This window comes from Hipposideros armiger, unplaced genomic scaffold, assembly GCF_001890085.2.
Source record: "Hipposideros armiger isolate ML-2016 unplaced genomic scaffold, ASM189008v1 scaffold_146, whole genome shotgun sequence".
Lineage (NCBI taxonomy): Eukaryota > Metazoa > Chordata > Mammalia > Chiroptera > Hipposideridae > Hipposideros > Hipposideros armiger.
Genome location: NW_017731496.1, coordinates 1,880,942 through 1,894,337, shown reverse-complemented (window position 1 = coordinate 1,894,337; position 13,396 = coordinate 1,880,942). Strand labels below are relative to the sequence as shown.

Sequence of the window (13,396 nt, the reverse complement as noted above, 5' to 3'; positions counted from 1 at the left end):
CTTTCTAAATTATTAACAATTCACCCGGTATGCTGTACAGACCTGCTTACACTAAACCAAAGAAGCATCTTCACTGGGTCTTCATCAGTGCTAGGGAGATGCAAGAAAATCAACACATGGATGAAAAGAGACCTTCTGAATCCTGGATTGGGGCAAGAGTTGAACTTTTTCTAAAGCACACTTACAAAAATCACCTGATGATCTGATTGTCCCTGGAAAGGAGGAAAACAAACAAACAACACCATGAAGAGGAAAATAAAACTTGCTAGAGTAAAACGAATCCTTCTGCTATGCACAGCCAAGGGCAGCGAGCCCACATCTTCACAGTGTGAACTGTGACCTCTCACGCAGTCTTGCTCCATGCCAGATGTGGTGCTGGGGGCTCTGCGACCATGACTTCATTTAATGCCCACCACATCTTTATGCTACAGGATGATATGATAAAAGACAGAGGTTCCCAAACTTTCTGTTCATGGCACCTTTAGGGTCTCAGTAATATTTTTACAGCACCTCTAATCCAAAAAAATAAATAAATAAAAGCCCAACAGTTCCATTTATTCAGTTCCATTTAGTTATACCTAAATGACTCAGTAATACTAGTTCACACAGATGTTGCTGTTTCCTTTGCAAAGTTCAAACACTCCATCGTGCCCCTGGGAGTTGGCTGCAGAGCCCCAGAGCACCCTGGCACACAGTTTGGAGCCAAAGATACACTCTCGATGATGTAGACCCCATCCGAATCCCTGTTTTGTCAATGGGGGAACCGAGACCCGGGAAAGTGACCCAGCCGGCTGGTTGTAATACAGGATTTGGAATGCAAGTCAGAATCCAGAGCCCACTCTGCTATAGCAGACCCCTCCCCTCCCATCTTCCTGGCTCACTGACCACATCTAATCATTATATCCTCTCTCCATGACGACTATTCTGTGTGTACCTCCTCCCACCCCCACCCAAACACACAGCACGCGGGCAGATATGCACACACATGCTCATTCTCCTGGTTCAAACCATTCCTTACCATGTGAATACCCCTCCCTCACCTCTGCCTTTCCAGAAATTGCCCTGCTTCAGTTCTCAGTCCCAAATTTTACCTCTTGACCACTTGTTCCTACACTAACCTCTCCCTCTTCAAAACCTCTGTCTGTCTGTTAAGCAGCATGCTAACGACACCTGGTCTCATGTTGCTCCCTAGTTGTTTAATTGGCGTGACTGTGGTTTTTCCAGTAAGACTGAAAGCTGCCCAAGAACAGGGGCTCTGTGGTTTCTTGTGCTGGGTGTGCAGCGCCAACTATGGAAGTTACTTGAAATCAGCAAAGTAGTCAAATGCTATCATTTGATAGTATACTCTAATGCCAGGCTGTGATTAACAGAGAGAATGTATTGGGTCGTCAGGAAAGTCATGATGTATTTTTCTGTTTTTCAATGCAAAAAATGTGTCGTGACTTTCCCGACGACCCAATATTTAACATGAAGGCAATGACCATCAGGAATGATAATTGACATCTCTATGGTTTCGTTCTAGTTTACCAAAGGCTTTCACATACACAATTTTACTTGGCACTCACAAAAGTGTAATTGTTATACCCTTCTCATGGGAGAAAGGTGAGGTTTAGACAGGTAAGTGACTGCAGCCAAAGTTACCCAACCTGCAAGTGGAGGAAGGAGATCTGGGAGCCCAGGGTGCCGGCCTCTCTTCTGGCCCGCTGTTCTATGTTTGCACTTAAGTGGCCTTCCCAGAGATGCCAGCGTCTCAGGTTCATGTGATGGGGCAGAATCTCGATTTCAGAAGCACTGTCCAGACTCCAAGACAACTGAAACCAGCATGTGCACCCCCTGCCTGGACTGTGTTCCAGGCAGAGCAGTGAGCCACAGCCACTGCAGGACAGGAGGCTGGTGGCTGGAGACACTGCTGAGGACACTGCCAGCCCTTTGGTGGGGTCCAGGGTCTTGCTGAAAGTTCTGGTGCTACTGAGGGGAGATGGAACCCCAGCTAGTGGTTTCCTAGGTGGGGACAACCCAACTTCCCCCCTAGGATAAAATGAACCACAGGATTGGGGCTGAAAGCTTCTGAGACTCATGAGGGGTGCTTAGGCAAAAGTCTGAAATTAAAAGCATAGCAGGCTACGTACACACGAGCTGAAAATGCGAAGCTCTTCTTTTTGAGTCATGAGGGCTTTGGTAAAATGAGCCCCAGCAGGGCTCAGAAGTCAGTCCGCCCTGGGTTTACAGTCCACTCCATTACTTGCTAATGCATGGTCAGGTGAACGTCATTTCACTTCTCTGAGTCTCAGCATCCTTGTCAGTGAAATGAGGTCATAGGATAGTTATGAAGATTAAATGGAAAAGCAAATGGAAAGCATGAGAGATAAAGCCTGGCAGGTAACAGATGCTCAGTAAGGGATAGATAGCTACTTATCATGGATGACAAATAGGTTTCCATGTACTGCGCCTAGCAGGCATGTATTAAATGGGCGTTACGAACATAACCGCCACCACCATTATAGCAGCATTCTGGTCACTAATGCTAACTCCTTGCCGAGCAACCCAAAAGGCTTTAACCCGTAGGACAACTGTAGTAGAATGGGGGAAGGAGGGAGAAAGTGAAAGGAAAGAAAACAGAACATGCCTAAGGCAGAAAAATTCACCCAGGGAGGCCTTGACAGGAAACAGAAAAGAAATAGATGAAGGGCCAACAATTAGTTAGTGTAAGGACAGAGTGCCGGGCTCGAGAAGAAAAGCAAACAACCTGGATCCTTTGAATGTACACTTCAAATCACATCATTTTCTTTTGCATTGTGTCTCCAGGCAGCTGGGAAGATACAAACGTGTACTCTTTATTTGTAAAGCTTTATTGGGGTTTCAAAAAAAATTAGAGGTGAATGTTATGAAGAAAAGAAGAGGAGAAACAGCTATAAGGTGGCTGTTTTCTCACATGATAAATAGGGTGGGTTGAATCTAGGATAAAAGCTCTGATGCCAGAACTGGTTCTTCCAAAGGCTGCCTTTCTGGAGATATAGACGCACATGAAGCTCATTTGTAATTTCTCAAGGACTGTACAATGTTAATTATGATCATTACATATCCAGCAGCACACGCACCCCATATTAGAAATCCTTCTGAATATCGCTGAAATGCCAACCACGGATGAGCTTTGAGGGGCTGCCAGGATGGAGATACTCACAGTGGCTGAGGTGTTGTGGCTGAGCGGCACGCTATGGGACTGCTCCTGCAGGGACTTATCTACGCCGACCTCAGAGTAAAAAACCTGGGAAAGACGCAGACGCCGGAGTGAGAGCAGGGCTGGGACTTCTCCACCAGATGAAGGGCCCGGGCTTCTAAGTCACTCACCCTTGCAGTGGGTTCTGAGGTGCCCTGCCTCCTCTCATATACACTAGTTCTGTGAAAACAAACATCAGACACACCTGCCCAGGGTCACAAGCTTGTAAGCCTGCAGAGGCCAGGAGGAAGTTATGCGTCAGTGAGGTGTGATGCACAGGGTTGGACCCAGCTCCCGCTGTTTTGCTCAAAAGCATGACTCTCAGGTAATCTTTCATTTTCCTACTTTTGACAGGACATGAGTCCAGAAGCACATTTCTCTACTTTAAGAAGACAAAAGCACAAGGCCATTGATAAATGACTGCTCTCCCTTGGTGAAAGGGTGGCAGTAGGGGATGGTGGGTCTAGGGTGTCATGGGGCATGGAGGGGCTTACATCCCATCTAAGTGGACAGCTCAGCACCAGGCGACTTGGTACCCCAAAGTGATGCAGGCCCCGTGCAGCCAGCTCTCCCCATATTCCCAGGGATTCCAGAACTTTAAATACTTATCTGAAGTCTCCTGACTTAAAAAAATAAAATAAAAAAATAAAAAATAAAGTTGTTCAAAGAAAACATTTTGATGAACTTCAATCAATCCAATTTTGTGACCTCTGATAGGTAGGAATGCATTCTTTCGTTCCGCCTTCACTTTGCCTGTCCACCCCTTTACTTGAATTCAGATTTTACCTTGTTTTGTGCTTATTGACAACATTCTACCATGACTCCCTATTATTACCCATGTTTCTGCTTTAGTCTCCAAACTCAGCTGTAGGCAATTGGATACAGGAGCCATGTCTTCTACTTAGTTTCGATTTTCCCATCCCTGAACAGAGTAAGGGCTGGGTGAATCCTAGCTGACTTTCAAGTCACTTTCAAACACCCTTGAAAGGAAACCATTTCCTCTGGCTTCATGGAGGGAGAATGGGGCAGTTATTAGCAGGGGAGGGCTGATACAAAGAGGCCATATCTAGGAGGGGCAAAGATGGGAAGGACATGTAGTTACCCTAAAACACTCACTACAGAAATCCCTGTGCCCAGGTACTCACAGTATACCCGATGATGGGGCGCCCAGGATGCCTTGGCATGTTCCACTGGATGCTGAAAGCTGTACAGTTCAATGTGTCCACCGTGATATGGAGAGGAGACCCCATCTTGCCTGTTTTGTTGGTGCCAAAACAAAAGAGATTGTGTTAGAAGCTCCATGCATCCTACCTTGGGTATACTTACGTGTGTGTGTGTGTGTGTGTGTGTGTGTCCTTTTTTTCTTTTTCTTAATTGTTATGTTCCTTATATATATTTACAATTTTAAACCCTGGATTCCCTAGGATAGTTCTGATTGTAAAGCATGTCCCACAATTGTTCCCTTGGATTCCTCATCCTACTGGAAGCTAGAGGGGCATCACCACAGGACATGAAGGTGCAGAGAATGGCCCAGGCCAGGTCTTACAACGTCTAGGGGAAGAATGAAGGGCCATGACAGGGACCTGGCTTCACGTCTTCGTGAAGATTCTAAACTAGAGCTGGCAGGGAAGCCCAGTGCTCTGAGCACGCCGCTTTCACACAGACTTACATGTCTCCACATACTGATTGGAAGATGTTTTTCTTTCTCAAAATAACTAACATTTATACGATGCTATAATTATTGTTATTGTTTTAATTTTCAGATCATTTTAAAGGAAATAAATTGGGGGAAATATTTGCAAGCCATATACCTGCTAAGGCATTCATACCTAATATATAAAGGAACTCATACAACCCAATAGCAAATTACAAATAATTCAATTTAAAAATGGGCACAGAATCTAAATAGACTTTTTTTTCCAAAGAAGACATACAAATGGCCAGCAGGTACATAAAAAAGATGCTCAACATCACTAATCATCATGAAAATGCACATCAAAACCACAATGAGACAGCACCTCACCCCTGTTAGAATGGCAATTATCAAAAAGACATGAGATAACAAGTACTAATAAGGATGTAGAGAAAAGAGGACCCTTGTGAACTGTTAGTAGGAATGTAAGTTGGTGCACCCACTATGGAAAACTATGTGGCATTTCCTTAAAAAATTAAAAACAGAACTACCATATGATCCAGCAATCCCATTTCTGGGTATTTATCCAAAGAAAACGAAAACACTACCTCTAAAAGATATCTGTATACCCATTTTCATTTCAGCATTATTCACAATAACCAAGATACGGAAAACAACCTAAATGTCCATCAATAGATAAATGGGTAAATGGATAAGATGTAGTACATGTCTACAATGGAATATTATTCAGCCAAAAAAAAGAAGAAGGAAATCCTGCTATTTGCAGCAACATGGATAAAACCTGAGGGCATTATGCTAAATGAAATCAGGTAGACAGAGACAAACAAATACTGTATGATTTCACTTATATGTAAGAATCTACAAATAGCCAATCTCATAGAAATAGAGAGTAGATTGGTAGTTTTGGGGGTGGGGGAGGAGAAGAATGGGAGAAAGTAGTCAAAGGGTACAAGCGTCCAGTTATAAGGTGAGTAAGTTCTGGGGATCTATACTGTATTATACTGGAAGGTTGCTAAGATGTTAAAAGTTCTCACCACACACACAACACACAAATGGACAATGGTGAGGTATTAACTGACCTTATTGTAGTCTTCATTTTGCAATATATTACACGTATTGAATCGTCATGTAAAACACCTTAAATTTACACAATGTATATGTCAATTATACCTAAATAAAGCTGAAAATTAATTAACTAATGTGTGTGGGGTGAGAAATAAAAAACCAGCTAGAACTCCCTGCTCCGTTCCACTTCCCCTTCTTCCTCTCTTCCAAAAGTAACAACCATTTGGCATTACTGTGTCTCACCCCCGATGAATTTACATACTCTAATTTTAGCTGCACATTTTTAAAAGTTTACTGGAAACAACCTGTTAATGGGTAAAGGAATGGATAAACTGTGGTGTATCTATACAACACACCACTACCTTTCGCATGTGAACACTTATTTGTTTAATAAGAGACACCTATCTGAAGAAAGAGAGAGAGATGCCGATGAAGACCTTTGTAAATATTAAAGCATTACTCAAATATTAGCCAGCTTCTGATCTTCCCCTCATGGACGGCATAGCAGTCATCATTCTTTGGTTCCTAAATCCACTGCCACTTGTCCACATGCCTTTCAGTCTCTAAAATTTCATTGTTGCCATCTTCTGTCTGTTTTCATTTGTCCTGCTGATTAATGCTCTTTCCTCCAATTTACAAGCATTTTAGTGGGTTTTTTAAGGGACCGGTAGTAAATGTTTGTTCAATCCATCATGTTGCACCAGAAGTCAATTAATCCTCATAACAATGTGAGGTGGCGGGGAAGACATAATTCCCACTTTACAGATGAAGAAGCTGAGGTCTGGAGTCAGTTTGTGTAAGATCTTCTCAATGGGACAGAAGGCAGAGACAGTGAGAAACAAGGTGCTGATGGTCTTGCTCTTCCCACTCCTTAACACTGGCACTCTTGGTGGTTCTGCCCAACCTCCTCTTCTCAGCTCCCACCATGCCCTCTTTCAGGATGATCTGATCCCTGCCAGTTGCTCTGATCCCTACATATATGCTGGCAGCTCCCTAATCTATTTCTCCAGCCCAAGCCTTCTTTCAGAAGGGCAGGCCTATGTACCCAACTGCCAAGTGGCCCAAGATGTCACGCAGGCCCCTCAAAGTCAACATGTTAAAACTGGATTCGTCATCTTTCTCTTCAACCTGAACCCCTCCAGCAACCCCTGCCCTTGTAAATGGCATCACCAATCACCATGGCTCCTAGAAACCTGGAAGTGACCCTCAGCATCAAATTAGTCATGAGGTATATATATTCTTCCATGCATGGAGGACTCAGAATCCTCTTCAACCCAGCACCTGGAGCAACATTACCAACTGTTCAGAGCTGTGCATGCAGTGTAATGATTTGTCATTTGTCAAGACCTCCCCAAGGGTTTCTCTGGTCTTTCTGGATCTTAAGAGAGTTTCCTTCCCGCAGCTTCCTTAGTCTGCACCCTCCACTGGAGAATGTATGTTAGTCAACTAAATGAAACTTTTTTTTTTCTTCTGCAAAGCAGTTGAATGCAACATGAAGGTTGTTGGGGCCATAGGATTGGTGGTTTTAGGAGGGGTGTATGAATGGCCATCTGGTTGGAAGGAAGCACCAGAGGCCTAGTCTCAAGGCACATGTGCATGGCGAGCACAGCGTTTCTCTCCTTGTGTGTTTGTTTGAATTGTCCTTGTGGGTAGGGCAGGTCTCCAGCTGGTGGCTGTGTGAAGCTGTGTTGGCAAAGCAGACATACCGCTTATGCACAGATTGTATGATTACTGGCATATATATATATATATATATATATATATATATATATATATGGAGGAGGGTAGGCTAAAGGCAGGAGTCAGCCACCCAGTACTCCCCGATCCCAGAAACCAGTAGGAGAAGTCATTACACATGGCCTGAAAATCAGCTTAGGAGACAAGGAGACATCGATAGGTGGTCCAAACTTGGGTGAGCTAATCAAAGTAATTTTTTTTAAAAGATTTTATTGGGGAATTGGGGGAGGGGAACAGACAAGTTGCTGTCCTTTTGTTCTTCAGTCTAGTTGTGGAGGACGTCGCTTCACTGGCCAACTTCACATGTTGGTATGATCATTGCATTCTTCCTGGGTGAGGCAGTCGCTCGCCAGCTGCTCATGGCAGCCCACTGCAGTCCCACTACAGCCTACGCCATCGCCGGCGACTCACGGCAGCCCAGGTCCAGGTCGAGCTGTTGTTCACCATCTTAGCTGTAGAGGGCGCAGTGTCACTGGCCCACATGTGGGATCCGAACCGGGGCCCTGCTGCTCAGAGCTGGCATCCCAAGCCAACTCTTAACCAACGCCACTCGACCGGCCCCAAAGTAATTCTTAAACCTCTTCCAGCTATCCCAGTGAAAGATAAGAGTGGAAAAATTTTCCTCACATCTCTACAATTTCTGAGTCATCAGAAGAAAGTCTAATCTTTGGATAAGACAAGTCAAGCCGCAGCTATACTTTCCAAAAACTCAATGAAGCAAAAACATTTTGATAAAGATTATAATACTGAGGTCTTCTGGGGTTTAATTTATTATAATATAATATAAAAACATACTAGTGCTCCCTCAATATTTTAAAAAAATTAAGTAGTAGGCCACTTACATTGGACTAAATGAGATATAAGCAGTTAAATAGAAAAATTGCACTCATATTTAACCAACAATGGCTACAATGACAAAAAACATATTACATAATAAAAAACTAGTTTTGAAGAATAGCAGCCTTTAAAACTAGTATAATGCAGACCTATCAAGATGGCACAGTAGGTAAACACTGTTCTTACCTTCTCTCACACCACATCAAAATTATAACTAAGGAAACAACCATCATTGAGAATTGCCTGAAGTTTTGCTGAACTATAGCCCTACAATGAAGGACATCCAGAAGAAGCCACCTCAAGACTGGTAGGAAAGGCAGAGATGCAGAATGGGCTGGTCCCATACCCGAGTCTGACCATTAAAAATCAGAAGGGATATCTCGGCTGTGGAGGTCCCCACCAGAGAAGTGAGGGGTCCCAGTGCTGCACTAGGCTCCCCAACCCAGGGTTCCAGTGCCAGAGAGAAAAATCCCCATAATTTCTCACTGTAAAAATCAGCATAAATTGTGGCTGACTGGGATGGAGGACAGCTACACTCTGAGGTGTTCCTCTTGGAGGGTCCGCCAACAGACTTACTCGCTGATGGACTCACTCACTCTGAGCTCCAGCACTGGGGCAGCAGCTAGAAAGGCAAAAGGGACATATGAGGAGGAACTGAGTTACCTGGCTTCAGGGTGAGGGGCGGAGGGGCAGCTTTCTCCCGGAAGGAGGAGCTGTCAGAAGCCGTCGTTTCTTTGTTGAGCCCTCTCCCTCCCTGTGTGCAGACAGGTGGCTGCCATACCTGAGCCTCCATCAAGTGGGCTGACACCATTCATTCACCACACCCTGGTGATTCCGATACTGCGCCCCACCCAAATTTCTGGCACACCCAACTGCTTTCAGTAGCTTTTTCATACAAACTGCCTGCCTTGGCTGATGCTGCAGACTTTCTTAGAGTCTCTCAAAGAGTCACAAAACCCAAACAAGCAGCATTTGGTGTTGCATGTCCCATAACTCTGGCTGAGCAGCCCTAAGCCCAGCACTAGTGACAGCCAGCCTTGGTTCATGGCTTGGCCTCTTAAGGCACCTCCAAGACCAACACAGGTGGAGGCTATCTATGGATTGCTTTGTGGCTCATACAAGGTGACCCTGGGCAGGGCACAGGCTGCAGCTGAACTTGGCCTGCAGTGGGTCTCCTCCCAGATCGCTCTGGGGCTGGCATATCCAGTGGCCATCTTTGAACTGAGCTGGCACATCACCCAGCGACTTCCAAGGACAACACACCCAAAGGTCACACTGGGCTGGGACCAGAGTCCTGCTAAAGCAAATCCTGCTCCATAGGATTAGTCCCTGCACAACAGCTCCTTCACTGTAGTCAAGGCCAGTCCTCACAACTAGTCCCCAAGGGTCAATCCCTTACGCTGACATGCAAAGAGCAACGAAGTCACAACTACAAGAAAAAGCTAAAGGAGTTCATCACCACCAAGCCAGTATTACAAGGAATCTTAAAGGGACTCCTTTAAGATGAAGAAAAAAAGAAGAAAAACATAAAAAATATGAATAACAAAATGGCAATAACTACATATCTATCAACAATTACTTTAAATGTAAATGAATTAAATGCTCCAATCAAAAGACACAGAGAGCTGAATGGATAAGACAATAAGACCCATACATATGCTGCCTACAAGAGACTTCCTTTAAATCAAAAGACATACACAGACTGAAAATAAAAGGGATGAAAAAATTTATTTCATGAAAATGGGGGGAAAAGAAAAAAGCTGGAGTAGCAATACTTATACCAGATAAAACAGACTTTAAAACGAAGGCTATAACAAGAGACAAAGAATGACCCAGTAATCCCAAAACGCTACTTGGAGGGTATTTGTTCATCGATATGTTCATTGCAGCATTGCCTACAATAGCCAAGATATGAAGGCAACCTGGGTGTCCCTGAATGAATGAATGAATGGATAAAGAAGGGGTGGTACACATATACAATGGAATATTACTCAGCCATTAGAATGAATGAAATCCTGCTATCTGCGACAACATGGATGGACCTAGAGGGTATTGTGCTGAGTGTAGTTAAGTTAGACAGTGAAAGACAAATGTCGTATGGTTCCACTTATAAGTGGAATCTAAAAAGCACAATAAATAAACAAATAAAACAGAAACAAATTCATAGATAAAAAGAACATTTTGATGGTTGCCAGTTGGGAGAGGGGTTAGGGGTAGGCGAGAAAGGGGAAATGATTAAGAAGTACAAATTGGTTGTTACACAGTAGTCCTGGGGATGTATAGTATAAGGAATATAGTCAATAATATTGTAATAATTATGTATGGAGTCAGATGGGAGGGGGGTTGGGGAGGGTGAAAAAGGCAAAGGGATTAAGAAATACTAATTGGAAGTTACAAAAATAGTCAATGGGATGTAATAATGATACGTAGTACCAGGTGGGTACTAAACTAGTTAGGGGGATCACTTCTTAAATTATATAAATGTCTAATTACTATGCTGTACCCCTGCTGTAATATAGCCAATAATATTGTGATAGTGTGGTATAGTGTCACATGGTTGCTGGACTTATGGTGATCACTTCTTTAGGTATATAAATGCTGAATAACTATGATGTACACCTGAAACTAATATAATATTGTATGTTAGCTATATTTTAATAAAAATCTTTTTAAAAACTAGTATAATGCATTTATACAATATACCCTGAAGCTGTATTCTTGTAAGCTAAACGCTATACTTAAGAGATAAATAAATAAAAAGTGTGTTTCCTTGCCATGAGGGAGCTGTATTCTTGGGCTTTCTTCTTTAGAGGGCTTTCAAACCTGTACTCGAATTAGGTTTTTGCATGAGAAATTTCTGAATAATTAGGTCAACTTCTTATGGTAATTTTGTTTCTTAATACTTCAACTTCCTGAGCAAAATTCATCTCTGATTCAATTTGTTTTGTGATCCAATTCATAAAAACGCTTCAAAATGAAAATAAAAATATCATCTGTGACAGAAATACATTGCTAGCTTTTCAGTTATTTGATTTTCACAGAATGAACCAAGCTATATTCACTGATGCAATGAGAAGTGCCCAGAGTAACTAAAAATAATCAGGAAACTCTGAATAGGAAAAAAACACACCTTATTTCCATATTTTTGAAGTTGCTCCAACTATTACTACTAAAGCAGCACTACAAATCTACCAGTAGGGCCACTTTCAAGGTGATGCCTTCAAGGTAGCAGTAAAAATGTGGGTTGAGGACACAGAACAGTATTCTAGTTACCTGGGGATTCAAGAAATTCTCAGATACCAAGGCACAGCATGAAGTACAGTAATACTCTGGTTTACGAGTATAATTCGTTCTGGAAATCAACTATTCGTATTTTAAGACATCTCTCGTTTACCATGTTAAACTGTATTAGAAATGTTTGCTTGTCTTGTGGAACACTCGCAAACCATGTTATTCGCAATCCAAGGTTTTACTGTACTTCCCAAAGCCCTGCCAGCTTCTCTTGCGGGGCAAGGGGGTAGCGTTCACATCCCAATCGTCCTTCCCTTTGAAGTCCACCACTCCAGCATGTGATTCCAGAATGAATTCACCATTTCAGGCCAACCCCTCCCCATGGCAGGAGTGTGGCATCCCAGGACAAGAAGACATACCTACTGAGAGTCCAGGACCCCTCTACCTTAGATCACTCCCTGAGTACCCAAGACCCCAGATTCCCTGCCCAGAAAGTCTTGAGCCTGTTTCCTGCTCCTTGGTGGCCTCTTCCCTGGGTCTGTCCTTCTGAGGGTGGACTGTGCTGTGGAAGGTGCACCTTCAGGCTGGAGTGGTGGCCAATGAATTGCTGTTTGCCAACATGGGCGGCAGACAGAGCTAGGATTGCAGGCTAAGGTGTCTGCATGCGTACAAGGGAGCACCCTTCATGGAAGGACAGAGTGAGGGGTGGGCCAGACCAGGGTTCAGGGGCCAGTTCTCAACATGTTGGCTCTTTTCAAAGTGGAAATTCAAGGGGTCTGAGAAATCCAAATTTGAAGTTGGTCTTCCAGGTCATTATGAAAGTACCTTTGTCAGGGTAGAAGGAGAGAAAATATTGCATCTAATAGTTTGTTAACTTATCGAATGAATTGTAAGCTTTAAACAAATGATTTTGTGGGCATCTGTTTGAACTCTCCAGGTGGTCTTGATGTGCACCTGCTCTTGACTGAGCACCACTGTGAGTCCCATTTTTCCAGGTGATCTCATTCAATCCCACTGTGTCCCAGGCACCTGCCAAATGTACCTTTTCAAGTAACTTAGGCATATCTAATTGGTCTTCTGAGTCTTGATGGCTCACACACACCGCAAACTCCAAATGTTCCAGACTGAAACCATTGCCTTTGGCCTCCAAATCTCTCCCATGTTCCCCATAGTCTGAAACATGGGAACAGCTTTAATTCCTCTTTCTCTTATGTTCTAGATGCAACTCTCCATGTTGCCCCCATAGAACGTAAGTTCCAAGAGGGCAGGGACTTTTGTATTCACCTTTATCCTTCACCCCTAAAAAAGTGTCTGGCATGTAGTAGGCATCCCATAAATATTTGCTTTCTGATTAAATGGCTGACTGAATAAATCCCTATTTCCTTCTAGCACTACTGCCATGGCCTTAGCTCAGCCTCCTAAGCAAAAACATTCTCAAAGTAGCCCCACTCCTGAGTTTGCTCTTCCAGGTGCCTGAAGTACCTCAAGGACCACTAGCAAAAAATCTCGGGGGCAAGAATGAGTCATTTCTCCACCACTAGACCTCTGTCTTGGTTGGGACCAGAGGCCATTTACTTCAGCTCAGAGACCTGCTGAGCCCTGGCTCAGGCAGTCATGCCCAGTCTGCGGTCTAAGGAGAATGCTTCCTACCTGAG

The 13,396-nt window shown here is 43.6% G+C and overlaps 1 protein-coding gene across 2 annotated transcripts in view; it reads right to left on the bottom strand.

The window, feature by feature from the left end:
• The window catches only part of EGFLAM (EGF like, fibronectin type III and laminin G domains), a 156,188-nt gene that overhangs the window by 93,917 nt on the left and 48,875 nt on the right, over positions 1 to 13,396 (bottom strand). For both annotated transcript variants that reach the window (XM_019650768.1, XM_019650769.1), the window contains exons 2-3: positions 4,363 to 4,472; positions 3,182 to 3,265 (exon numbers count right to left, since the gene is read on the bottom strand). In XM_019650768.1, the coding sequence (XP_019506313.1) occupies positions 3,182 to 3,265; positions 4,363 to 4,472 (194 nt within the window). The remainder of the gene's footprint in view (positions 1 to 3,181; positions 3,266 to 4,362; positions 4,473 to 13,396) is intronic.